General features: G+C 43.8%; 1 protein-coding gene across 2 annotated transcripts; it reads left to right on the top strand.

The window, feature by feature from the left end:
• The first annotated feature begins 159 nt into the window (after nucleotides 1–159).
• Nucleotides 160–27648, top strand: baiap2l1b (BAR/IMD domain containing adaptor protein 2 like 1b). 2 transcript variants are annotated; one of them, XM_056407881.1, is made up of 14 exons: nucleotides 160–544; nucleotides 2431–2506; nucleotides 2883–2969; nucleotides 10365–10426; nucleotides 11740–11811; nucleotides 12437–12571; nucleotides 16265–16417; nucleotides 16747–16902; nucleotides 17798–17912; nucleotides 18373–18589; nucleotides 20919–20981; nucleotides 21848–22052; nucleotides 26716–26753; nucleotides 26842–27648. In XM_056407881.1, exons 1-14 carry the CDS (start codon nucleotides 494–496, stop codon nucleotides 26912–26914), a joined length of 1503 nt encoding a protein of 500 aa, XP_056263856.1. In that variant the 5' UTR covers nucleotides 160–493; the 3' UTR covers nucleotides 26915–27648. The 2 variants fall into 2 exon arrangements, with proteins under 2 accessions (XP_056263856.1, XP_056263855.1); XM_056407880.1 differs by having other exon boundaries at nucleotides 17795–17912.
• The last annotated feature ends 17 nt before the right edge of the window (nucleotides 27649–27665 follow it).

The following is a 27665-nucleotide window of genomic DNA, read 5'->3' as shown; positions in this document are numbered from 1 at the left end:
AAACGCCATGCTTTGAATACTTTTTCCACCAATGAAAATGTTGCAACACAGTGTGACCAGCGACATTAGAGACGACAACAGATTTAATTTGAAAGCAGCCAACCGGAAGTGTGTTGTATTCTTGTTCTCGGCTCGGCTTGCCACCTGTCCACTTTATAGCTCCCCACCTTCACGGGCCTGCCCGCCCTCCTCTGAACTAACCACCTCCAACAAGTTTGACAGCTCAGCTTTTCTCCGCGTCTCCTGCAGCAGCAGCAGCAGCAGCAGTCTCTCCTTCTCTGGACTTTTCTTCGTCCCTCGCGCTCAGCTTTGATCTTTTGCGTCGGCATGTGTGCGTCTCGCGTCTCCTGCTGGATATGAGGAGTTGCATGTGTCCCTAGGTGTTGGTCACTTTTCCCTGTTGGATTTTTTTGGGGGAGGTTTTGACGTCGGTTTAGTTTTATATAATAATTTTTTTAAATAATCTGTTGAAGCGAGTGGACCTAAGTGAAACATGTCGCGGAGCGTGGACGAGGTGAACAAGCTCACCGAGAGCACATACAAGGTGGGTAACTGGTGGGAACACAACAGGTGCGACCACGACACGAGACTCACACATCCATCCATGATATCTGCATGCGACCACGAAAACAACAGCTTCTAACTTTCACGTTTACCAGGGTTTTAAACAGCTGGTTAAATATCCAACTGTTTACTAATAGTGCAGGAAAAGAGTGAGGGGACCCTGTACTCCACCTGGACTCTCTTGACCTTCTTGTTTGGCTTATAATATAGCCGAATATGCATCTGATGGTAATAGGTCGTGTGTTATAAATGAGTGCCAATGCTGTACACGAGCTATGTTAACCTTCAGGTTGTGGGTGTTGTGCTTTTGAGTTATTAGCCTCTGCATCAATAGAGCAACAGTCAACAACTCATCTTACTTTCACAGACCTTTAGTGAGTTTGGACCACTGGGTTTGAAGAAAATAGATCCACCCTCAGAATTCCATTTCCTCATCGAAGTGTTTCCTCGGTTAATCAGCATCACGTGAAGGCCTCCTTCGTGCACTCTGGCATCTGTGGCATCCAGTAATTAACTTGAGGTTATATTCTAAAGATAAGTGGATGCTTTGAAAGTGAGTGGATTTCACCTTCTCTGAGCTGTTGGGTCGTGGGGGAAAGTGTCCCTCAAAACATAACACATCTGTCAGTTGGTTTTTACAAAGCACTTTTTGCTTTGTGGTTTCGTCAGAGAAATCTGACCAATGAGTAAAAAGATCACGCATGGATGGATGTGAGCCAAAAATCGAGGTCAGTCCTCGGCTCAAATAAGTTGACCTTGCGTTTTATCAAAGAAGTGGTCATTAGTTGAACAAATGCGACCAATGTATCGACTAAGAGAGTGACCTTTAACTTATTACACTGTGTAGCCTGTCTGCATACTCCACAGGTGGCACAGTGAAGGTGATGGGGGGGGTACTTGATCATTTCTTCTCACAAGCATTAAGCCTTCCTCAGTAGCTTTGACCCCGCTGGTCTCCTCCACAGCTCCTCGGTGTGATGAAATGCGGGAAGAAGACTCTGTTTAAGGTTTAATAATTTAGCTCAGGGAGTTGCGTGGTAAGATTACACAGCGAGCTCCTCGGCAGCCGTCACCTCCGGCACGCTGCTATGATCAACAGTAGCTGTGTGTTTACTCGAGAGGTGCAGCGAGTTAGAGGAACATTGTGTGGCCAAAAGATTGTCGTGTACATGTTTTGGAATTTCTGGAATGCGAGACTCAAAGATGTCTTTAACTTGTTCTATACTGCGACGGACAGCTTGTGTGTCACTTATTGACACGGGTCTGAATCCGGAGTGAGGGAGAAACATGATGAGACTTGAGGTGGATTAGCCAAATTTAATCATTTCCTGGATTCTGGTCTTGGGTGTGAACCTAAACTAAGAAAATATCATGATGTGTGACATGGAGAGGAAGAGTCTAAGAAGAGATTACTGACGATAATCCCACTTTCTGGCATTGCTCAATGCTGGATGTTCTTTATATGTAAAAACACGAAATCTTTTCTTCTAATTTGTTTCCTCTCATTGGCGTTCTTTTATTCTTCCTCATTCTTTTGTTTTTGTATTGACGCAGTTCGTTAAGCTCCGTGTTATTTCCCGCAGAGCTTTTTGTCTTCCATGACATCCTGTGTCAGTAAGATCAGGACTGCTTGCCTAGCATACATGTTAATTCATTTCTACCTAAAGGTCATAGGTCACAGGTCACAGCTCCTGTTAATGAATAGTCAACAAGGTTCAACACGACTGTGTGTACGTGTCCACGTCTGATGTCACTCAGTCTGGTCGGACCGTCACCCGCCTGCTGAGTCAGCAGCGTAGAGCATAACAATTATAACCTAGAATGAGATCATGACTAACTGTCTGTCTTGTGTCTCCACCCACCCAGAGTGTGATGGACCAGTTCAATCCAGGACTGAGGAATCTGGTCAACCTGGGAAAGAACTATGAGAAAGCAGTGGCTGGTGAGCATGTGCCGACATGATTCAACTTTGACAGTAACTCAGAGTTTAGAACAATGAATGCGTGTAACTAGAAGGTTATTACATGTCAATTATGTTCAGAGTACTTGTACAGAGTGTATGTCATGTTATATTATATTTGCTATGTTATGCTATGGTAGTTGTTGTGTGGTGCCTTGTCCTAAGAATTTCAGTGCCCAGTCTGACCCTGTGTCATTCTGTGCATCTGACAATAAAAGACTTGTAACTTGTAGGTTGAGAGGACAATAAAGGCTTTTTGGGGGGGGTCCAGGTATACCTTTATAGAGAATATTTAGATTGTTGTTCAATGCTTTAGGGAGCCAATGTGACATTAATAGTTGTTTTATTGTTTTTACAGCAATGATCCTGGCGGGAAAGTTGTATTTTGATGCAATGTCTAAGATTGGGGAGAATGCTGCAGTGTCTCCCGTCTCCAGAGAATTAGGTAAGTCTCCATATTGTCCCGTCCTCTGGATCTCTACAGCTACTGCAGGACATCTGCAGAGTGTGGATATAGTTCCTGCTTACCTGGAACAGCTGTTCAATTCAATTCAATTCAGTTTATTTGTAAAGCCCAATTTCACAAATTACAAATTAGTCTCGGAGTGCTTTACAATCTGTACACATAGACATCCCTGCCCCAAAACCTCACATCGGACCAGGAAAAACTCCCAAATAACCCTTCAGGGGAAAAAAAAGGGAAGAAACCTTCAGGAGAGCAACAGAGGAGGATCCCTCTCCAGGATGGACAGATGCAATAGATGTAATGTGTACAGAAGGACAGATTTAGAGTGAAGCTACATTCTATGAATGTGACAGAGTGTATGAATAGTTCATAGTAGGCATATTCCTGTTGCTCTCACTTCGGAGGCGTTTAACGTTGGTTTCCAGGGCTGCATTTAAACAGAGTAGGTTTATTTATAGAGGGTGTTGTCTGGATAATTTATTCTAGACATCAGACATCAACACTTTCTCATTCTACTCTTCGTGTAAATGCAGCTGTAAAATGTGTCAGTGTTTTCATAGGACCGTTTTACAATCAGAAGAAGTAGGAGACTAATCGATGATGTAAACAGTAATAAAAGCAAGATAAAGCGAGGTAATATAAATGCCTCCCCGTCATTGTTTTACAACGCTGCCAGCTTGAGCTCATCGTGCAGGAAAGCAAATGACCAAAAAGTCCCGATAGCCAAACCTGGGCAGCTTTTTCTTCTGCCTGGTCAGAGAGGAACCTGCAATAAGGACCTCACGGCTGCACTGAGCCTCATAAAGACAACATAACCTGATATTCAGCACAGCAAGCGATATATGCAAAGTAATAAAGGTAATCTACAAAAACACCAATCACTTTTACACTTGTGGCTCTTCAGTTAAAGGCAATGCTGCTGAATCGGCGTCAAATTATCGTCACGTTTTTTTTTCTCCATTATTGAGCTACACAAGCCAGAGGGCACCGTAGCTCGAGGACAGCAGCAGTTAACCTTCTATTATTGCCAGTGCGATGCTCGGGATGGCTGTGCGTGTGGTGAGCTCAATACACTGTAGCACAGGGTTTGTTTGCTTGGAACCAACTCCCCAGGCTTCAGATCCCACGAGCTCATTTGTAGTCCAAAGATGTCTGGCTTCCTAACCCGCTGTCACTAGTGGCACACTTTGATAAAACCACGGTATGTCTCTCAGCTCCCCTGAGGATTAGCAGCAAAACTGCTAATTAAATTCAGCAGCCCAACGGGAAGAGCCACCTGGTGTTCTCCTGGTGTCAATATCCCGGCACACCTACAGTGCCACCCAAAAAACATGGAACTTTCCTGACTGCTTGAAGGGTAACAATTTTGTTCATCTCCTCCTTAACGAAGAAATGTGGCCGGTCGGATTAATTTCATGTCGGTCGCACCAGATTCTACTGGTGACACGTTTATATTGTGCAAAACAGTGGGACTGTAAATCCACATGACAGCTTTCCGTCGCTCCATCTGCTCAGCATGGCTTGAGTGTCTGCAGCATATGAGAATATGGACAAGTGAGAAGTGGCTTCGAGTTGAGAAGTTTCCTCTCAACGGGATTAAATGTTCAACAGTCAGATTTTTTTAATGAATAGACAGGTGGTTGATAATCGAGAAAAAAAATCATCAGTTACAGTCTGTTATCTCCTCACACCGTAGTAATGAATAACGTCCTCTCCACGTAAACATGATGACTTGGCAGAAACACCAAGGCGTGTCATCTGTAGGTCATAGAATGAACTCGGCTTGCAGGTGATGCACGTTAGGTGTCATTCTCTGGAAATAAAACCGCCATGACAAATGGTTTTCAGCCCAAAATAACCAAATTGCTTAAAGAAAGCTTTTTCTGTATCAAGTGTCCACGTGTATGCAAACATGGCTGTTGGTTCTCACTGAGGGCTTTCCTTCGAGCAGTTTACAGTAAACTAGATCCTCTGGTGTCCTCTTGTAATAGGAAGTGAAGAAGATATGAGGGGAGGGACATCAACAAACTGGATATGATCAGTGTCCATCTGAGAGATAAAAAGAAACAATGATCACTCTTATTACTATTCAAAACAAACCCATCAATTCCTCTTTAAAAAAACAAGAAAACTACAAATGATAAGTCCGAGGGATGACATAGACGTTAGCGTTGTAAAACAGTTTGAATGCTGGGTGGAGTCCCACTAATCCCTGTATTAGAGAGACAAACGGAGACGCGCGGTCTCATGGCCGATCAGTGTCGTCTGAGTCGCTATGGAGATGTTGCCGAGGAGCAGCGGGTGATTAAAGACACGCTGCAAACGAATGAGCCGGGCCGCGTCATGCATCGTCACCAGAGTCTGCGTCACACCTGGCAGACCTTCTGAAGGTGTTGTTCAAGGCAACTATAGGAATTATGAGAAAGCCGAATTTCTTGACAGAAACATGAGGTGTTTCACAAAGAATAAAAAAGTCTCTTCCCCTTGTGAACTCGGGGATGTGGTGAAGCTGCCCGTCAGAAACCTGAGCTCCACTGACGCGTAGCCAACCAGAAACCAGATACTCTTGAGAGGCATTGGAGGACCGGTGCACCTCACCGTCCTACCTTCTTCCTCCAATTCCTTTAGTCCTCCTCCTCCTCCTCCTCCTCTGCCAGAGGTCAAATGTCAACAGCTCTTTCATTTAAGCACTCGGGCATCTCACTTGTTTCCTTCTTCGCTGGTCGAGCCAGGAGCACAAATTAAGATCTGAATACTTGTATTTGAGGCAGAACTAAATGTCACTGAAGGTGGAACCCAAAATATGGTGTTGGTTTCCTAAGACCATTTATTGAAAAGGACCGTACAACTGTTGCCAAGAGAGTATTTAACAGCCTGTGGGACGCCATGACCGTGGAGCATTTTGTTATCCGCGACCGCAGGGAATTGAATCCCATCCAATCTTGTCCTTTGACTGCAGCAACGGCTTTACAGGCGCTTAATAGACACACACACACACACACACACACACACACTGGGGCCATCCGTTGATGTTTTTCACCCGATCAAATGGCATCAGGCCCGCTTTACATAATCCAAGCATGTTTGCATGATGTGTCAGGTGGCTCTCTCTCCCATGCCAGGATTATTCATCCCAGTCAAAAACGGTGGAAGAACTGTGGGCTGCTTTGCATGCTACCGTAGAAATGGTGTTTACAAAATCAGCTGTGTGTAGGGAAGGTGTGTTCTGTTCCTCTTTCTATGTTTTGCACACACAGCGAACAGACTTTCTTTATTTTACCGTCTTTCCTCTGCTTCATCACTGACACGCAGCTGAATGGCTCGAGAACGAAGTCGCTGACATTTCTTCATTTTCGTCGCATCTGTCGCAATCCCCGCCTGCATTCACGATGACGAGGCTCACGGAGGAGCACGAGCCATCTTTCCTCTCTGTGTTTTTTCATAATTCACGCCTTCACCTGAGGCGGGGTCCACCGATTTTAAACCGCTAAGTGGTGTTCAGTGACGCCGGCCACAATGCTTTGGAGGACAAAAGCGCGCTCACTGTAGCTGTTGTGTTTCACATAACTCGAGGAACAGAGGAGCCATTATAGCCACGGTTCGCTCTCCAACCATCAAACTCTTTGTAGTTTCACTTTTGCGCACTGTGAAAAGTTTAGGCACCCAATTTGCTGAGTCATCAGACGCTACCTCCATTGACTAATGGCCGTCAGCCCCGTGATGTAGAATGGGACACGGCTCCAGACATTTACAGCCCGGGTAAACGGGTCGGTGCCGCGTGGGTTCATCTCGGCTTGGTTTTTGTTCGCTGATGGCGGTGTAATCCACATCATGATGACACGCCTTTGCCCTCACAACTCGCCCCATGGAGAGCGCCTGTTGCTCGGCAACGTTTTGCACAGGCCGTGACAACAATAAACAAATGAGTGTGAACGGCTGGGGGGAGAAGCGCTGTTGGTGTCGTTACTGTAGCGTTGTGTCAAAACGCGCTTGCATTGATTTCATTGTTCAGATGTGTCGATGACTCACTTCGGGGCCAACGAATAAACCGGTCCGTCGGGTATTTGACTCTCCACCACACCTCGTAACGTTTTTCAGATTGCATTGTGCTTAATGTAAGATAAGGAAACGATAAGGTCAGATGTGTCAGGCCTTCAGTCCTGGGTCGTTTGCACAGCGTCCCTCCGAGTTATGCGGTGAACTTTATCTCACGCTCTGAGCCAGAAGTCTCCACTTCAGTATTACTAGACATACAGCAAACTATGCAGTCTCACTCTCATCTATATTCCAACGTGTTTTACTGATGGGTTTGTTTATATATCATCCAGAGCCTGACTTGTAGAATTTTCTTCATTTATTTTTTTAAATGACAAAATATTTTCCGATTTATTTATTGGTAAAAAACAAGAAAGTGTGTCGGCAAAATAAAACCAGACTTTTGAACATTTTGAACGCCAGTCGGGGGTTTGCGTCGTCATTCGAACACGTCAGAAGGCTGTTGAGAAAAAGAAAATATAATTTTTATATTGATTTTATTTAATTTGAACAGAAATAATTAGTGTCAAGGCCCAGGGACAGCTGTTCCCTTGTATTCATCTTTAGAAAGGTGGGGTTTGTGTGGATGACTCCTTTATACATATGGTGCAATATTGTTCAACACAGCATGTTCAAACATGGACATATTGAATGACTAAAGTCTGATTTATTCACTGAGTCACTATGAGATGGCCCAGGTCTTCCATTCATGCACAAAGTAGCTTGTTTTGAATCAGAAGCCACTGCATCTGTGTAAAATGTGGCTTTGAGCAACAGCTCAAGGTTGCAGCCCTTTGTACACTACCGCTGCACCGGTTGGCTACTGGAGAATGTTTTTTTTGTTTTTGTCATGACCTTTCTTTTCACTGTACAGAAAATACCCCTATGGGGAAAAGCTCAGTGCGGGTAAAATACATAACATCCGGTATCATGTTTACATTCTGAACATTTGCATCCTGCTCTTATATCTAGACGTCACACGACGGTCCCGTGGGAGAGACGGTCGTCATTCTGTCACGTATCCTGCTGCACACACAAGCACACCGTTTCTGTAATTACCTTCGCGTTGAAAATGCGGAATGTTATGCTTTGATCGCTGTGTATTTATTTATTTATTTGTATGCGTGTTCCTCGCATAACACAAAAAGTTTTAAACCGAATCGCATGAAATTTGGTGGGATGATTGGTTATTATCCGGGGACCATTTGATTAGATTTTGGGATTGATCGGGTCAAAGGTCAAGGTCATAAAAAGGTCAACATCTTCTTGAATCGCATGCAATTTGGTGGGATGATTGGTTATTATCTGGGGACCGTTTGATTCGATTTTGGGATCAATCGGGTCAAAGGTCAATGTCATGGAAAGGTCAAAATCTTCTTTTTACCATAGCACGGTCAATTTTTATCCAATTGGCATGCAACTAATGCCAAAACGTTCATAATGCAATGCCCAATCTTGTGATATGCGAAGGTATGCGCTCTACCGAGTGCCCATTCTAGTTGTAACTGTAGTGTGTTGGTTTCTCCATCAGTCTTTCTCTTCAAAGCGACCCATCTGTGAAAGAGAAGTTTGCAGAGTCGTTGGCCCACACACATCTTTGCAAACGCACACATTGTTCCTTCATAGAGGGGTGTTAAAAAATGGTGACACACACATGCACATCTTTTCAATCTGGGAGAAGCGCTATCCAGGCAATACAATATGTTAACAACAGACACAAGTCGGATTGAAGGCCATCTGGCTCATAATGCTGCAACGCAATGACACATAAGTTTACTGCAAACATTATTTAGTGGTTTTGAAAAAAGGTAACTCAAATTGAAAGTTTTTAATGAATTCATTTATTTGTTTTCATTAACAAATACATTTGTGGGGTGTTTTTATGATCACTGAAGGTGTGTACTGTGGGGAGGTCATTACAAAATATAATTATAATTTTCCTCATAATGCTCCATAATCCTAAATTGATTGCCCTCGTGAGCAACATGCAATGACAGAATGTATTTTATGGCTGGCTGCCATCTGAGCTCCTATTTATTAGCTAAAACAGTAGGTGGTCCAGTTTTCATTTCAGCGATGGAAAACCGTTGTAACATAATCTGTAGCATAGATATAACAGTGTTCCCCCGAGGTTTACAGCTTCAGGGGGGGGGACCGACCGACCGACACAAACATCTAGAGTTGATGCAAACTATAGATGTTTGGTAACATTTAAAGACGCTTGACAATTAAATGCAGTATAAGAATTATTTAACTAATTTTATGCAAGAAAAAACGAATTAATTGTTAATATAGCGATTTACATAACGCAAAACTACAAAAAATTGTCAAAATGTACAAAAGAAGCTTATTGAGCTTGTCAAAATAGGTGCAGCCCCACAGGTTAGGTAGTTGGTGTAGGTAGGCTACTTATAATGTAATAAATATATAGCTGTTTCATGGTTTAAGACTAAACAAGTTCACATACTTGCCAATAAAGAGTTATTGGCTACTGAGTTTCACACTGCATGTCTTTTCAAAACAACAATAACATGCAACCTTTGCAAAACAAAACTAGTGCAGATATGTGTGTCATCACGTGTTATCATTATTATATGCTGCAAGGAGCTTTCCACAACAACTCTTTTAAAATAAATCTAAAACAATCTGCATACCCGCCGCGCCCCACCTGGAATGCCTTGGCAGCACTGCGGCTCGGAGAGCTACTCCAAGTACGACATGTCACCACTTTGGGAATGCAGATATATCGGTTTGCTTTTCCCGCGACATATCAGACGCGCTCTGCTGGCCGGTGGGAGCGCGCTCACCGGTGTGCGCACACGTGTCTGTGCGCATGGGGGCGGAGCTCCGCCGCGCGGGATACGGAGAGCGGAGAAGCGGCGTTAACGCGAACACGTAGAGACAGAAATGACATGCCGTTATGTAGATACGATAAATAACGAATGGCCGTTTATTAAAAGAACAAAGGGGAGAACCTTAAATTACTTCCGTTTTAATCTGGCGCGATAGAGAACATTACAGGGGGGCGGGGGGTGATTTCGGGGGAACACAATATATAATAGGGGGAACACTATACATATATATATATAAAACATGTGATGGCACATCATTTCTCAGTGATGATTTCAATCAGGAACTACTACATATTATGTATACATTGTGTTTATTGTCATTGTGCATTGTTGTCCGTGTATTTTATGGTAAGAAAGCAAACAAGACCAAACGATGAGGTTACTACCAGCCTATTCATCTTCTGCAATGTGTGTTTGTATATATGATGTTTACATATTTATATATAATCCGTATGTATGTCTTTGTCCTCTTCTCTCTGTGCGACAGGTGTTGTGCTCATGGACATCTCAGAGGTCCACAGAAAGGTTCATATTGAGCTGGAAGAAAATGTGAGTGCTGGATATGTTTTTGCGCTTGCGCGCATTGTTCCTGAAAATTCCTGTGTAACCTAAATTCCCACTAATTGCGTTGCCTCACCCAAACGCACTTTTGCCGGTCCCTCTCTGAAACTGTTACTCGAGACGAGCGCAAGCAAAGCCTCCGTCCGCTAAGCGCCATTTAGTGGCACACACAGTCAGCCAGGAGCTTTCTCTCCGTCCCCACCCACTTTAAATTGTACCGGCATGACACGAAGAAGTCTGATGAGGAAACAACAGGTTTGTGTTGTAGGAGCACTTGTTGGTTTCCTTCGTTGTTGAGGACAAGGGGGCAGGCCTCAACATGCCTCTGGAAAGCACCAGCTGGAGCTAATCTAGTCTCATGCTTACAACAGAGTAAAGCTGCAAGTACTGATTATTTTCATTCTGAGTTCATCTTCTCGTTGCTTTGTTGTCTGTTTTAAGATAGCGGCCAGATGGTTATGAGAAGTTCCCGGTGCCCGAGGTTGCATCTTCCAAAAGTTATGAGGTCGACAGAATGCTGCAAAATGTCACAAAATGTGTTTTATATTTCCATTGGATAAACGACATAAACGGATAATTGATTGTCCACTAGTTGCAAAATACTTTCAGCATTATATACCACAACACTCGGTAACATTTACATCGTTAATGGAGCCTTTTAGATCTCAACACTGTCCCCACGCAATCTTTGCTGCGCGAGTGATTTGTTTGGTAAAATACATAATGCCAGAGATTGAAAATAACCGATTAAATCTGAACTTTGGGGCTGAAAAGTTGCGAGGCGCGCACTCCCCTGAGATGTTGTTGCTAACGGCATCAGTGAGTGGGTTGACTTGTTAATGGACTCCAATGAGTCACAGCAACAAGTCGGATCAGAGAGAAAAAACGATGGAAGAAAATCCTTCCACACACTTCGATTAGGGTGTGTGATGTGTGCGACAAGGTCTCCGCAGTCTTCTGTTTGTGTGTGAGTGTTCAGTAATGGGGTCTCCTAATTTGGGGGCCGCCACTGCACCCCATCAAGGCTGAGGAGACACTCCGACACCCTCACACTAATGGGAGAGAGTTCGAGAGAAAAGGAAAGAAGTCTGTGGGCATTCCCACGCTTCGGTTCTGACTCATTCACAAGCGCAACATTGGACTTGGCTCTCCGCCCGCACAGACGCTCTCCGATCGCTCTACATTTCTGTCTTTGAGACTTCCCACTTGTAGCACTTCATCCTCTCATCAAGTTTAAAATCACCAGTGTGTCTTCTTTCCCTCTCTTCTCTTCGTTGCCCCTCCCCCTCCTCCTCCTCAAGTTTAAGAGGTTCCACAGGGAGATAATATCCGAGCTGGAGAGAAAGACTGACATGGATGTGAAATACATGACAGTAAGTCATTTATGTGCACGTGCATGTTTGAGTGTGTGTGTCCATCCCCCCCAAGTGAGAACAAACACTGCCCTATAAAAGTATGTTTTTATATTTTTAAAATGCCTGTAAGTCAAGGGCTTCAGTTTAAAACATTTTATTATTGATAGTTGTGCTCATGAGAAGTTAGATGGATGTAAAACTCAATAATATGAGGGTTTCCAACACTCTGATCCTGGGCAGCAAATCGGTGCTATAATTTCCTGCCATTATAACTGCCGACATGGCAATTAGTGTGTGTCCAAATGGGAGTTATTACTGCCACACAACACATGTTTTCCAGCACCATCACAAAACAAAGTCAAAACATATTGAAGTTATTACTGTTTTAATGTTCAATTTGTTAAATGTGTCTTGAAATGGCAGATAGAACCAATTTCACACAAAGAGAAATGTATTCTTATAAAGCCTCACAGCAGACTCGTATAATACCGTAATAATAATGTGAGGGTGCGATATCTTGTAATGACTTCAAACTTTACTCCACTGAATTGGAATTGAGCCGGTGATTCCTGGCGTTTGATTTCCGCCACCTGTCAGGCCGGATGTCTGCGTTCACGTGGGTTTCCTCTTCCCTCTGCCGCAGGCCACGTTCAAGAGGTACCAGATTGAGCACAAGATGAAGCAGGAGTCTCTGGAGAGATCCCAGTCGGACCTGAAGAAGCTGAGGAGGAAGAGCCAAGGCAAGAACGCCAACAAGTACGAGAACAAGGAGAGCGAGGTGAGATTGAGGCCCACGCACGGGGAGACACGCGGGACACGGGAAACGCGCCACGCGACGTCTTTGCGCGTTTAAATGCGCGCGGACAGAATTACACAGAAAAGTCATTCACAAACTGACACCCGAGACACGCCGCGTCAGAGACGGTGTAACCGGAGTCGGGGTGTCTGTCTGTCGGTGCAGCCATGTAGCAGAAGATGTGTTTGTGGCTTCTTTTGTCCGCTCCACTAACACACCCGCATGCCTTCTTCTCTGGCTCCACCCGCATGCCATCTTCTCTGGCTCCACCCGCATGCCTTCTTCTCTGGCTCCACCCGCATGCCTTCTTCTCTGGCTCCACCCGCATGCCATCTTCTCTGGCTCCACCCACATGCCATCCTCTCTGGCTCCACCCGCATGCCATCCTCTCTGGCTCCACCCGCATGCTTACCGATAAGAAGAGACGAACACATGCACAAAGAAGCATGTGTACGACGGTACAATCCGAGCACCTATTTGCAAGGAGACGTACGAGTGATGCACCGTCTCCGCCGTCAATGGCTGCCGGGCATGGTGACACAGAGTCAGTAAATACTTGCGTCATTGTTACATCGGGTGTTTTTCCCTGCAACAAGTAATCTGTGAGGAATGTGAAGTCATGACAGCCGGTACAGTTGTTACGTGGTCCACGCAGTCGACCTACCGGCCTGGCTGAGCCAGAGGGAACACGGAGACGACCAAAAATGAAGGACACAAGGAGTGATATAACCAATATCATTTTATTCTTGCTTTAACTTTTAATTCATCATTACCCAGAAAATAATATTAATGATTTCAAAATAACAAAAATAGTGGGGGAAAAAGTCCCTTTCCCTCATCATATACACTTGGAAGTTGTCACTTTTAATGTAAATGTTTTTTGAACTAGACTTGAAACGATAAGCCAGTGAATCACTTATTTGAACCACACAAAATGTTTTCTTGATTTAGAAAAAGGATTGTTGTTCCAGCATTAATATTGGAACATACTAAAGGTTTACTAGTTCCAGCTTCTTAAATGTAAGGATTTACTGCTTTTCTTTGTCATATATCATCGTAAACTGAGTAACTCTTTTATTTTTATTCAGAATATTTTGTTATTTTATAAGCGTAGCCCTAAATGTATACCTTTTTACTATGACCTCCATAATAATATTACATAATGACATGTTCGAGAACGTGATGAACTCTTTATCCCGTATCTTCTAAATCGTCCTCCCTCTTCACTCCTCTATTCTTCTCACTTGTGTCTTTCATTCTTCGGATGTTCTCGTTCCTCCACACTCGCTATACACACTCCTTCCCCACTATATCTCCATGGCACCTTCAACTCCTTCCGTTTCCTCTATCCTTCTCACCTCTCCTCTCTCCCTGACCGCCACCGAGCCACGAGTCAGCTCGTTCGCTTGCTGCTGTGCTCAACAATCTAATTCGAGGCCAGGTATTAGGATTTAGCCGCAGGCACCGATTGGCCGGGCGGTGTCGAGGCTTAGAGGCGGGACTTAACGGCAACAGAGGGTTCACCGGAAGACACCAAAGACGCCTCAATGCCGAGGAACTGGAGGTCTGAAGGTGTTGCCCTCTGCACATTTAGATAAACAAAGATCAAGATGCGCATCACGGCTCCTACGTGTCACAGACGGAAAGTGTTTTTATCTGATCTCTCGGTCGCCGCCCCTCGTCTTCCTCCCTTTATTAAGACACAGGATGGCTCTTCACACTCCCTCATCCACTTGTTGGTGGAAATTATGCCGCCCGCCTCTCCAGTTCTGGAAAGGTGTTTCTCGTTCTCCGTCTCTCTCTTAATTATATTCTATTGAAACTATATTTATTGGACAACAAACAAAACAATAATGAAGTTATAATTACATAGCAGAACATCGCGATGAGCTGAGTTAATGACCTTTATGAATACTTATTTGAACATGATGGTAATCAGTTGGTCCTTTGGAAACACACTGTTATGAACTAAGTGGTGTAGCTAGTGAGGCACACTCGCCTTTCCTCTCCTCGGGTAAGAATAGGGGCAGTTATGACACAATCTGGATCTAAAATCTGATATTTTTGCAATTTCTGCAGAATAGAATACATTGTGGTGTAGAAATAACTCCCAGTTCAATCCTTTATCTAGAAGTTTAGGAATATGGGACTGAAAAGCACACTCCTCATACACAATTGATGACTAGTAAACATCAGTTTGATGCAGTCAGTCAGATTTTTAAGTCTACATTTTTTTATGAAAGTCAGCAAGTTGCTTCAGAAATTGGCATGTGCTCGTTTGTTGATGTGTAGACGCAGAGATCCGCGTTTTATGACACTGGCCGTCAGAGATATCAGCAACTCTAAAAAGAGAAGTTAATGTCAGGACTTCCTGGAATTAGAGAGACGGACATATTCACATTCGGCCGCACTGTTTGGATAAGGATGATGTCACCGCTGCTCAAAGTCGCTTTGGTCACTGAATCCACACACGGGTGCATACGGTCATGTTTTTGTGCTTTTCATTTTTCTAGTTTTTTTAGAAATAATTCAGTAGTACTGTTTGTTTCTGTTTGAGTTGTGAGGGCGTGTTTACTCCCAGAGGAACATTTCTACCATACTTTTGGTCAGGTGATTAAATATGAATTCATTATTTTAATGATTATTTAATGACTTATTTTTGCAGTTCACATTCATTTGGGTGAACTAACGAACGATCCCCGACCAAGCGGCTGCCACATGTCCGTGTCCGATGTGTATCTGGGCATAAATGCACTTAACCCACCACAGCCTCCTGGTAAATAAAGCCCTTAAGGGTTTACGGCTTTATCAGAAGAGGACAGTTGTAAAAGCTGAATAGAGAAGGTGTGTTGTATCAACAACCATAATGGGCGGGGCCAATTCCAGGCACTTGGGATGACAGCGTGGATCTCAGGTGTAGCTTCAAACAGGAATCCAAGACAAAAGATGACGTTAAAAGAGGTGCGGGGGACTAACTGTTTCTTCGTACTCTTTTTGAGAAGAGTTTAATATGTAGTATTGTTAACGATTGGTTAGACGTTCATACAAAGGCATTGTACGAGCCAGAATGAAAATCCACACAATGATTATGTAGGCTCACATCTGGGCCCTGGTTATAGTAACCACACCAATATATACAACCCATTGTGTGTGTGTGCTGCTTTTTTAAATTTTTTTAAACCACAACCAGCATTGTGTTTATTCTTCCTCACAAAATGATCCTATCAAATAAACCAAGGCACACCTGCACAAGGACACACACTAGTCAACGATTATTCCTGACCTTTTTATGATCTCAGGTTGTGGGCGTAGATAACGCTTCCCCTTCCTACCACCGCTGGGCTGGTCCTCTTTTCATCCTGTTGCTCAATCTGTCAATGCAGTAAACTGTCGTCTCATAATACCTGTCCCCCTGCGAGAGAGAGATTAGGGTATTTAGAAAGGAAGCCTGCTCCTTTCATATCATTTGCCCTGGTTGGGTTTGTGTCCAGATGTGCAGTGAAAGGGACCAGATGGCTCCAGACCGCGTGGCGGAGGAGATAAGACACGACGATCTATTGAAGATGGTTGTTTGTCAGTCAGCGGGTCAAAAAAACACAAACTAATGGATCGAAATCCATTCATATTCACTTTTTATATTATTATTATAATCTTGAATTATATGTCTGTTGTCAGTGCCTGGAGACGTTGACCAGCCGTCAGATGGACATCCAGCTGTTCATCGCAGACGGCTGTAAGGAGGCTCTGCTGGAGGAGAAGAGACGCTTCTGTTTCCTGGTGGACAAACACTGCATCTTCTCCTACCAGTTTGCGTCCTTCCACGAGAAGGTACGGTACAGAGCCGCGCTTTGAATTGTCGAAGCCCGTTCCCCATCGACGAAAAGCTCTCTTTATGTTGGACTTAATGTGGCTTTGAGAGGGAAATACAACCGAGACTTTTAACTTTTGACTACATGAGCTTATACCCAACAGGAATACACATTTGCCGATTTTAAGACGTTAGATTGAACAACTTGTTCCTAACCCCCCCCCCCCCCCCCCCCCGATCTCAAGGCTATCGTGTTGCCATAGAGATGGAAATGTGAGCACCGTTTCTTCTGACGAATCGTGTTTTCTTTGTTGACGTCCTTCTCTCGTGTCCACGCCCCGCCGGACAGGCCAGAGACATGCTGACGGCGAAGCTAAACAGCTGGCAGGACCAGTGCAACGACGCCGCCGACATGCCCGACAGCATCACGACCATGATCGAGGGCCTGCGCACGCCCATCACCATCACCCCGCTGCCCTCTCCCTCCCCGTCCCGGCACAGCATGGTATGAAGGGAGGGGCGAGTGAGGCCGCGTCCTCGCGCCGCCGCCTGGTTTCAGCGTGCGGTGTCTCCTTTGTGTGGCAGAACACAATATCTCAGCCATGATACATGAGACACATGCGATGATTACATCCTCACAGGTTAGAGGATGTAGTTTCCGAGCGCTGTGAATATATCAAGGAAGAGAGAAAATTGTTACGAATAACAACATTTGTTATGACAACCGCAAGTTGGAATGACTCGCGTTCATATCTTATGTTCGTTTGATCGGTAACTTTTAGTAGATCGTTAAATGAAGCTTTTTTAAAATATGCCAGAGGTTAATGTTTAGCTTTTGATGAGGCCACGAGTGCGATCATTAAACAGTCCAATATAGATTGCAGCACTGGCTCCCAAAGTGCTGCTAGTACTAGGAATAGTCGGTGAAGATATGGAAGATATGCAGGATCTCCCTGCATGTGTGCATAACTTAGTCACACACTGTGGTCTTTAGTAATAGTAAATAATAACATAAAAAACACTGGCATGTTTTGGCGTATTTATTCAATTATTTTCTTAATCGTTCAAGTCGGAAAAAAGAAAGTAAACCCTTGTTTTTTAGTAACTAGTTAAACTTTGCAGCAGCGCGAGGTTCTGGCGCGTTGATCACACGGTTCCCTCGATGAGGAGGAACGACGGTCGTCTTGGATCCATCTGACAGAACTGCGGCTCCCTTCAGCTCATCTCACAGAGCTTCAATTCATTTAAAGGCCGGTTTAGAGCACAGCTATTTGGGTGTGAATACTTTACATAGAGTGCATGTGTCTATAATAGTGTGACTTAATGGAAACATGTAGGTCATTCCAAAGGGTTATTGTTGTGCTTCGATGCTGACGCTCTCATTCATGTTCTCGAAGCAGAACACGTCCACTCCTCCGGCCCCGCCGCTGAAGGCTCACACCAGTCCTCTGGCTAACATGTTCACCCAGGAGAACCACACTGCCACGGTCACCAGCACCACCAACAACAGCATAGGTATGATGGGATGGAATATGGCATGTTTTTTTTTCATTGGTGTCTTCTTTGGTGACTTTGGTGCTACACACTGTTTAGATTTGAGAATAACTTTAATCTACAGAGACGTATTTAAATAAATGTTTATAGTAAATGATCGTAGGTCTGTGTGTGGGGCGGCCCACCCCTTTGGCCCAGGCTGAGATCCCGTAGCATCAGCTTGGCTGCCGTGACATTTGCTGAAGATATTCAGAAGGATACATTCTGTTGACTTTTCCTTTTTGGAGCCACCGCAATGTTGATATATGCGTCTTATGTGTAAATATCTTGAGAACCATTCTGCTGACGGTAATGAGCAAATACTGCTTTGGCTCATGGCGTTGTCCTCGTGAGCGTGTGAGGATGATGAAGCTCAAAGCACTTGTGCTCTTAACCTTTGCGCTTCATCATCCTCCCTTTTTCATTCCTTCCTCACTCGCAGACCACGGGAGCAGCGAGGAGAACAATCTGGCGAGGTGCGTGTCCGTCGCCACCGGCCTCAACAATATCGTGAAGAGGCCGCGGGTGCGCACCATCTTCCCCCACAATGCCGGCAACAACAACACGCTGCTCGGCTTCGAAGAGGGAGACGTCATCGCCCTGCTCATCCCCGACGAGAGAGACGGCTGGATGTACGGCGAGCTGGAGAAGAGTGCAAAGTGAGTGTAATGACGCGTTAGTAAAGACATTGATTACAGGAATAAGGAAAGGCATGCGGTAGATTTAGATTCAGTGCATGTACATGACCAATGTACAGTATACTTCACGCTTATATTTCACGGAATATAAGCAGGAAGTGATTCCTTCTGATATGTGGATTTACCATAATCCCCCCCCTACACTTCATCATCAATGTTTTTCATATGTTCCTCCGCCCTCCTATCGGTTACATGATTGATAAGGGCTGGTCCCTTGACCGATTGTTATGCTGACCGTGTACACGTGCTCACACAGCCCGAGGCTCACCGAGTGCTGCCCGAGCTGGAACACTCACTGATAAGGAAATCAAAGTAAAGTATGGCCCGAGGGAGGGATGCAGGATACACGGAGTACCACCTGCTCTCCCACACAGACGGGCACCAACCAAGCCCACTCTGCCCCGGGTCTCCGATGTCTGATTATTTTTTTCTTTTTAAAGGCATTTAATTTGACATCTGGGAAGTTTGTTTTTTAAAATTGTAATCATTCATCAGGTTTGATCTTTATCACTGTCGGGAGAACTTACCGGGCAAATATCCTTTTTTATAGAGAACGGATCGAGGGAAGAAAGGAAGTGAGGAAGTTAAACTCTGGCGGTGCTGCTTCCGCTCTGCAGGCCGGGCGAGCTCGAGAGCCCCGAGGCTTCTAAAGTCCCCGTCCTCGTGTCGGTCGGATCCCCGCGCGTCCTGCAGGGGGGTTTGGCTTCCTCGCTGGGTTTCTCCCTTCTGTCTGATATCGGCTTTGAAAGCGTATCCCGGCAACACCCAGGCTGAATCGGACCAGACACCGAGGGATCAACAAAACACGCAGCCAGGGTTGCCAGATCTGTGTGACAAAACCAGCCCAATGGCCAATCAAAACCAGCCCAAAAACTAGCCCAATATCAGAACTCAAAATATGCCCATAACTCCTTCATGATGCCCCCCTGAGACAGGAAAGTGACCCACTGCGAGCGTTGTCGGCGTGTACGTGCTGATCTGGAGTCAGTTTGGTAGGATTTGGGTATAAATAAATTATTTCATTTTAAATATGGATTTTTATTTCAAGATATTCATGTATTTTGCATGCAAAATAGGTCTACCCGAACCAGCGGACAAAAAATTCAACCCGCGGCAACACTTCAAAAGTAGCCCAATTCCGCGGGAAAACCGCGGACCTGGCAACACTGCACGCAGCCAATAATGACGTGTGACCGTGCGGATTATTATCACGCTCACTTTTCCTAACGTAAATTTGACCTCATTGGCGGTCGACGTGAACACTGCGAGCTACCGGTACTCTTCAGTTGTCCTTGAACAAGGTTTGTATTAATGCCAAGTTGTTTCAGAGTACTTGTACAGTCGGAAAGTCTTCCCTTGATCAACGTAAGCTGCGATTAATACGAGTGAGCCCGAGTGACGTGGTTTTTTATCTCAGTTGCACAAAGGGAACGGCTATTATCCATGCCAGATGTGCAAATATGACCACGTATGTACTTGTGTGGTGATTAGGAACAATCTTGTACCGTACCAGCACAATGACACGCCGTCCTTGGTCCGAGCTTCTGATAGTCCCGCTGTGACTCATGACTTTGTTAAATAAACCTTTTCATTTTCTCTTGAAAAATTCCTTTGAATGTGTTTTCAAGCTTAACTAAGATTTCCTTGGTTATCAGATCAAGGTTAAAAGATTGCAGCAGCGCCTGCAGTTGATGAACCGATTGGACGAGCTTGAAGACGTTGCTCTGCCGTGTGTTTGTGTGGGCGGGAACACACCTCCGTTCCCTTCATGGATCTCTGCATCCTGGCTCCGATATCGACTCGCTTAACAAACGAAGATTCATTTAAGGTCCAAACCAACACTTATCGTGTGTCGGCTCGGCAGCTTTGAGATGAGAACTTCACCACGAGGCCCCGATTCACTGAAGTCCTTCATTTCCTTTGCTTGTTATAAAAGACGGAATCGGGGAGAGGAGCTTTCGGAAAAGATGACTTTCATCAAAATAAAGCCGTTTGACACTGAACTCTTTGAGCTCCGTTTACAAATCAGAGTCCTCCATTCCTGAGCATTCGCCTTTTCTGTGATGAATTCCAACTTTTGCTGCCATCGTTGCCACAGCGATACAGTTTCTACATCGATACAGAGAAGTGTAATTCAGCGATAGTGTGGGGGAAAGAAGATGGAGGAAGTGTTTGCTCATCATTTCGAGAGGCTTTCGTATTCCTGTGCAATGAGAGCCGATGTGCCGGCAGGAGGAAACACCTCGGATGTAATCATCCCTCACTTGGCTTCTCCGTCTGTGTGTTGCAGGAGGGGCTGGTTCCCTTCGTCCTACTGCCAGGCGCTCTCCGAGCCTCTCGCGAATAACAACAGGTAAGGAGACTCCACGTTCACACACACACACACACACACACACACCAGCAGGTTTTATGTTGCAGCCAGCTGTATTGCTGGCAGTGTTTCCTCTAGTTACTCATGTTGGAGTGATAACCTTTCTAATCTTATGGAGGACTCTCATTCCTCAACCTTTGATTCCTGCCGTTTCCTCAATCTTTTCACCGTATGAAAGTTTTCCGTTGAGACGGGTTTAAAACAATTTTTGTTTTGCCTTACATTATATAATGCAGTGGGAGGGATGTGTTCTTTAAAGTGTTTGCGCACCCACGAAAGATATTTTGCTCATGTGAATTCTGTGGAACCAGCAAATCTGTGGAACTAGAATGAATTTTTAAAATGTTACACAAGCTCGGCAAAATATGAGGAAACCGGACGTTTAGTGCTGATAAATAGATTTTACTGCTGATGAGAGAGAGAGAGAGAAGGTTCAGCGAGTGGCCTTTTCTTCAGAGAGACTAATCCCTGTTGGATTAATGTATTAGATCTTAATGTGCTGCGCCTCCCAGAGAGAGGCTGCCAGCCAACTGCCACAGAAAGCTCAACAAATGACCAGCGCTTGGGAACACAACACGCATCTGCATCCTGGTCCTTTTGTCCTTTTGGGGACCCCCCACTGACTGTATTTAGTTTTTGCCCCCAACCTTATGTCTTATCATTATGCCTGTAAGCCAAACCCTAAATTTAAGTCACAGCCCTTGAATATAGAAACACAGGATCTCATGCAAATCAGTATTCGGCCCCTCTCCTACAACCTTCTTCACTTCCGTCTCTCATCCTATATTTTCCTTCGTATATCTATTGGTAATGCCCCCCCCCCCCCCCCCCCGCCTGCTCCTCCACAGCGTGTCTGGGGTCCCGCACCGCAGTAGAAGTGTGGTCAACCTCCACCATCAGGACACGGAGACCGACGAGGCGACCATGGTGCTCCCCCCGGCGGACTACAGCGGCGTCTCGCGGCGCACCGCCGTCAAGAACACCGCAAACTACAACCACCAGCATTCCCCAACGCCCTCTGCGGCCTCCTCCTCCTCGTCCGATCCCCACACGGTCAGTCAGCGGGTGTGATAAAGGAATGTGATGGGCCCAGAGCACTTTGACCTTCTGCTTTGACCTTCAGCCGTGCGTCAGATCTTTCTGCTTACGGCTGTCACTGGCCGTAGTGATAGAACTGGCAATGTGAGGCTTTGTCTCACCTGATACCTACTGTGTGTGTGTGTGTGTGTGTGTGTGGTGTCGGATGAGCTTTTTATATCTGCCTTGGAAACCTGACCACAGACTAGTTATTCTGGGTATTTTCAAGCTCTGCTTGTACAAACAATACAAAGCTGATTGAAGCTTATTTTTTCTTATAAAATTAAAATACTGAATATACATTTTGAAAAGCATACAATCATGGCAATTAGGCTCATTGGAGGTTGAGGAGGATGACTCATTTATTATTAAGACAACAACAGTGTTGTCTCCTTTTTTATTATGAGGGTTACGTACTCAAACTGCTGCTTATTTATGTAACAACCTCCAGTCCGGGGGATTAGAGACGTTCAATTATCCAGAGGTGTAAATGCATGAAGAAGCATTTTGGGTTCTTTCCAGCTCCCCGTGACCCTGAACAGGTCATGCAGTTATAGAAAATAGAAGGATGGATTTTTGACTACTTTGACTGTCCAAAAATCACCATAGTAACCAACCTTAGATGTAGAGCAATATTATCTGTGTGGGAGACAAACAGACAAAATATCTGAATCGTGTAAGAAAGGTGAAAGCACGCTTTACTGCAGGAAGCCGGTCTTGTTTTCCTGAGCTGTCGTTGGGGCTGGAGACGGAGCTCAGAGCTGGGAAGCAGATCGCCGTTGTGCCAGTAACCCCCGGTGGGCTGGCAATGAGTCTCTCGTCCAGTAAGAGGCGGTGCCATTGGGAGAGAGGAGAGAGTTGAGTCTGGGCCAGCACTGCATGCACAGCACCCGCAGATCATTTAAAGATGATGCTTTCTGTATCTGAGCAGAAGATGTCCATTCTCACAAATGGTGACCCATAATTTGTATTTAATATAATAGTTCATCCCGCACCATGGCTGTAGTACATAACTAGATCATGCAAAGTGTCAACCAAAGTTTGGGCTTTCCTCCATGAAGGCTTTCGTTGTTCTGAATGTAAATGTGTTGTGGTACGTCGGGGGCAAACGTTTCTGCTCTGTCTTCCCGATCACACGTAACCCTTCTCTAGTCTACCTGAAGACTTCTGATGACATTTTGCACTTGTTTATACCATATTACTAGCATGTTTCACATTCAAAATGTTGAAAACATCTCACACAAATGTTCTCTTCCTCAGCCTGTGTCCAGTCAAGTGGCTGATAATCCATCTACCAATAGAGACTCACTTAAGAGATATATTCTACATGCCAATGATACACATTTTTTTCCTGAAGTTTACCATATGGACTAGCATTGACACTCTGGGTGCTAGTTGTCAATTGTTATGCCATAAAGCTATTTACATACTTTATAAAAAGTGTTTACTGTTGCAACTTTCCAACTAAATACACTGACAAGTCTCTACCTCTCTCTCATTTTCTATATATATAAATATATGTGTGTATATATATATATACAGTATATATATACATATTTGTATTTATATATCTATGAATATATATATATGTTTATATACAGTATATGTGTATATATATATACTATAACACAATATAAAATTAAAATTAGAAAAAAAATATCTTTATTTTTATTTTCTTTATTTAAAAAAAAAAAAAAAAAAATGTGCATATTTCTACAAATCATCACAAAATATTGCAAGCCTTTTTTTTTTTTTTTTTGCTGATTGATTTATACAGCTGCTTAAAAAACTCTAAAATCCTATCTCATAAAATTTTAATATTTCCTCAGACCAAGTAAAAAAAGATTTATAACAGCTGAGTGTTTGTCGCAGGTGTTTCGAGTTAATTAGACAATTCAAGTGATTTGTTTAATACCCTACTAGTATACTTTTTCATGATATTCTAATATTTAGAGATGTTTCATATTAACAAATAAAAAAATTGCAACATCAATAAAATATTTCATTTGATTTGTAATGAACCCAAGACATTTTTTTTTTTTTTTTTTTATTACAGAAAATAAAGAACTTCATCACAATATTCTAATTTTCTGAGACAGTCCTGTATATATATATATTCAAAGCTATATAAATAAAAATGTGTATATATCTGTATATAAATAAAAAGATGATATATATATATAATTAGTTGTACTTTTCGGGGCGTGCGTGTGTCTCAGTGCACATCCGGTCTACATCTCTCCACCACTAACTCTTTGTGGTGGAATTCCACTCCTGGTGAACCCGATACCCGGCGTCCCTCTTGGTCGCTCTCTCTTCCTCCTTTCAGTTTCTCCCGCCATTGTTCGTCTGCTAATCTCAACATCTGTACTTTTGTCTCTCCATCTTCAGTGCCCGCCTCTCCTTTCAGTGAAGTGTATCCTCCTTCTTCACAAAGCTTCGCTTCAACTCATAACGAACACAGATCTCAGAAAAGACTTGACGGTGGTGAAAAGTTCTCCACTGCTCCGGTCGTTCTGTAATACTACGAATAAATACTACTAATAATGTATGCTCAGTGTGTGAGTCTGCACATGTTGTTGTTGTGTTGGTCGGGTGCTCGTGGCGGCAACATTCATGGACATTATTGTCAGTAAGTGCTGCATCACTTTGTGTGTGACAAACTGAACGAGTAAGGTGGTGAAGCGTGCGTTTCCTCTGCACTGATACTGGGAGGAAGTCAGTTTCATTTTCCTATAATATTGCATGTTGTTTTTCTAGGTATTTGTTGATGATCCCAACCCTACTCCAAAAAGCTCTAATATAATCAGTAAAAGTGCTTTATTTACATATTTTCCCTTCAGCAAAACCTTTTTTTCAAAGGGGAGGGGAGAGGAGGAAGGGAGGAAGGGAGGAAGGGGAGAGGAGACAGGAGAGCCGAGGGAGGTTGGGTTACCAGTAATGGCACTGTCACCATGAAAGAAAAATGTTTCACTGTTCTCTTCGTCGAGGAAAAGGAAAGAACAACCAGGAATGAATGCATTTACAGGATGGAGGCAAACGGGGAGGGAGAGGGAGGTGACGGATTGAGATCGACAGAGAAAGTTAAAGAAAGTTAAAGACTGAACCTTTTTGTCCAGTCAGTCGCTTTGTCCTCCTCTGACCTCTTGTGGAATCTGTGCAGAACTGCAGGTTGATAACTGGAAGAAAAGGCCAAAGGGAAAATCAACAGTTCATCTTCAGCCCTTCAGGCAAACAGTTTCCGTGTCCACAAGTCCTCCCTAATGTAGTCGTCCACTGCTCCCTGTATGATATACTAGTATACTTTGAAGTAAATTGAGATTTCTGACATTTATGATTGCCATTTTGGAGTCGCGTTCACATACATTTTTGTTCGGTTTCGGGAGTTTACTGGCAGAACATCAAATAAAATTGGACACTAAAGGCAGTGCACGTCTAGTAAATAGGTGGTGAGGTCGGACACGGTCTGTGGCTACTTTTCTGATGTGTACAGGATCATTTTTCGAGATACAGCAGAAAAGCAGAAACTGTAAACTGTTGTGTGTGTGTGTGTGTGCAGTTGGGCTACAGATAGATTTTCTCCTTCTTTATCCCTCTTCCCAGTCCCGTAGCGGTCCCTCTCCCACAATGATCAGCATAGTAGAGGATTTCAGGTGGTAATTTGAGGATGTACTTTAGGGTGTAAAGGCTTGAATGACATCAACATGTTAATCCGTTTGTGTGAAACTTGAATTTCTGTGAAGAAGTGAAGACTCTCCTCCCCTTCAGGGTTTAGCCTCGCCCCAAATGTCATAAGAAAACATTCTGTGGTTGATTGGGGAACAGACTTGAATTTCCAGAAGGTCCAGATTCCACACTTGTGATTCGACAAGCTCGCTGCCTTTCCCACGTGTGCGTGTGTGTCTATATACAGGACTGTCTCAGAAAATTAGAATATTGTGATAAAGTTCTTTATTTTCTGTAATGCAATTAAAAAAAACAAAAATGTCATGCATTCTGGATTCATTACAAATCAACTGAAATATTGCAAGCCTTTTATTCTTTTAATATTGCTGATTATGGCTTACAGCTTAAGAAAACTCAAATATCCTATTTCTAAATATTAGAATATCATGAAAAAGTATACTAGTAGGGTATTAAACAAATCACTTGAATCGTCTAATTAACTCGAAACACATTTTCAAATGTTTGATTTTGTTTTGCTGTTATAAATCTTTTTTTTTACTTGGTCTGAGGAAATATTCAAATTTTATGATAGGATTTTAGAGTTTTCTTAAGCTGTAAGCCATAATCAGCAATATTAAAAGAATAAAAGGCTTGCAATATTTCAGTTGATTTGTAATGAATCCAGAATGCATGACATTTTTGTTTTTTTAATTGCATTACAGAAAATAAAGAACTTTATCACAATATTCTAATTTTCTGACAGTCCTGTATATATATATATATATTCTTTTTTTTTATAATCTATTTTTATATGTATTTACATATATATATGTATATATATATTTATGTATATATGTGTGTGTATATATGTGTACATCACACATGTCAGAAAGAGGGGTGGTTGAGGTATTCACAGTGCAGATGTGGTTATATTGTGTGTTGTATGATGGTGAACCTGTGTGTTTCTCCACAGGCTAACGGCACCTCCAGACCTCAGGCTGCTTACCTGGCGTGAGTCCCACGAGCCACGAGCACCGCATGCTGCGCCGGCCTCTCCCTCCGACATGCACTCATCCTTCTCTCTGCTGCCTCTCCACAGGGGAGGGAACCCGTTCTCCACAGTCCGGCTACGTCCAACGGTCACCAACGACCGCTCCGCGCCGGCCGTCTGACCGCTCCACAACTTCCTGTCCGCCTTCCTGCATCATCTGACGGGGACGTGTCGCTCCGCGCTGCCTTCACTGGTCTGGAACCAGACGGGACTCGGCCAGCACCGACACAAAACAATGCCATTGGAATCTGGGATCCCCTCACTGCTACTCTCACTTTGAAGTATTTTGGGACCGTTTTATTTTCCAAAACAGATGCTCACATATTTAAGATATGATATATATTTTGTCTGTCGTCCCTGTTTGTGGTAGCGATGTTGGAAGGACCACGTGCTGACCGACGCTTGAGAAATGGATGAAAGCGGTCAGAGGAAAGACTGCGACGTACTAATGCTGTTGATGTTGCTTGTCCATTGACTGTTGCCATAGCAGCAGGACGTACTTCACATGTTGCATCTTAGTGGCGATGCTTTGATGTTGACTGTTGCCGCGAGGACAGAAATCCCTCTGAAAATCTTCCACCCCTCTTGTATATATACATTTGTACAACAGTCCTTTGCCATCTAGACAGGACTTTCGCCTTAATAAAACAAACGGAACTTCTGTAAAGAAATATCAGTTCACTGTTGTGTCCTTCAAATGGTGGACGGTCACCTCGTCTTCACATCGGCAGTGCAGTCCTTTCTGCTTTAATCATTGCACATGTAGTTTTAAGACCAGTCTGTCGACTTGTTTTTGACCCACATTACAATCTTAATAGAATTTGCTGTATGAAAAATAAAGATGTATTTCTTCAATTTGCTCGTTTTGTTTA

This window comes from Pseudoliparis swirei, chromosome 23, assembly GCF_029220125.1.
Source record: "Pseudoliparis swirei isolate HS2019 ecotype Mariana Trench chromosome 23, NWPU_hadal_v1, whole genome shotgun sequence".
NCBI classification, from domain to species: domain Eukaryota; kingdom Metazoa; phylum Chordata; class Actinopteri; order Perciformes; family Liparidae; genus Pseudoliparis; species Pseudoliparis swirei.
Note: the sequence above shows the minus strand (reverse complement) of the source record. Positions and strands in the feature narration are given on the sequence as shown.

Bases quoted from the DNA above. Each gene is read 5' to 3' on its own strand.
- baiap2l1b (XM_056407880.1), top strand. From the start codon at position 494: ATGTCGCGGAGCGTGGACGAGGTGAACAAGCTCACCGAGAGCACATAC. The intron at 20,982-21,847 runs GTAAGGAGACTC...GCTCCTCCACAG, and splicing joins CCTCTCGCGAATAACAACAG to CGTGTCTGGGGTCCCGCACC. The intron at 22,053-26,715 runs GTCAGTCAGCGG...GTTTCTCCACAG, and splicing joins CCTCGTCCGATCCCCACACG to GCTAACGGCACCTCCAGACC.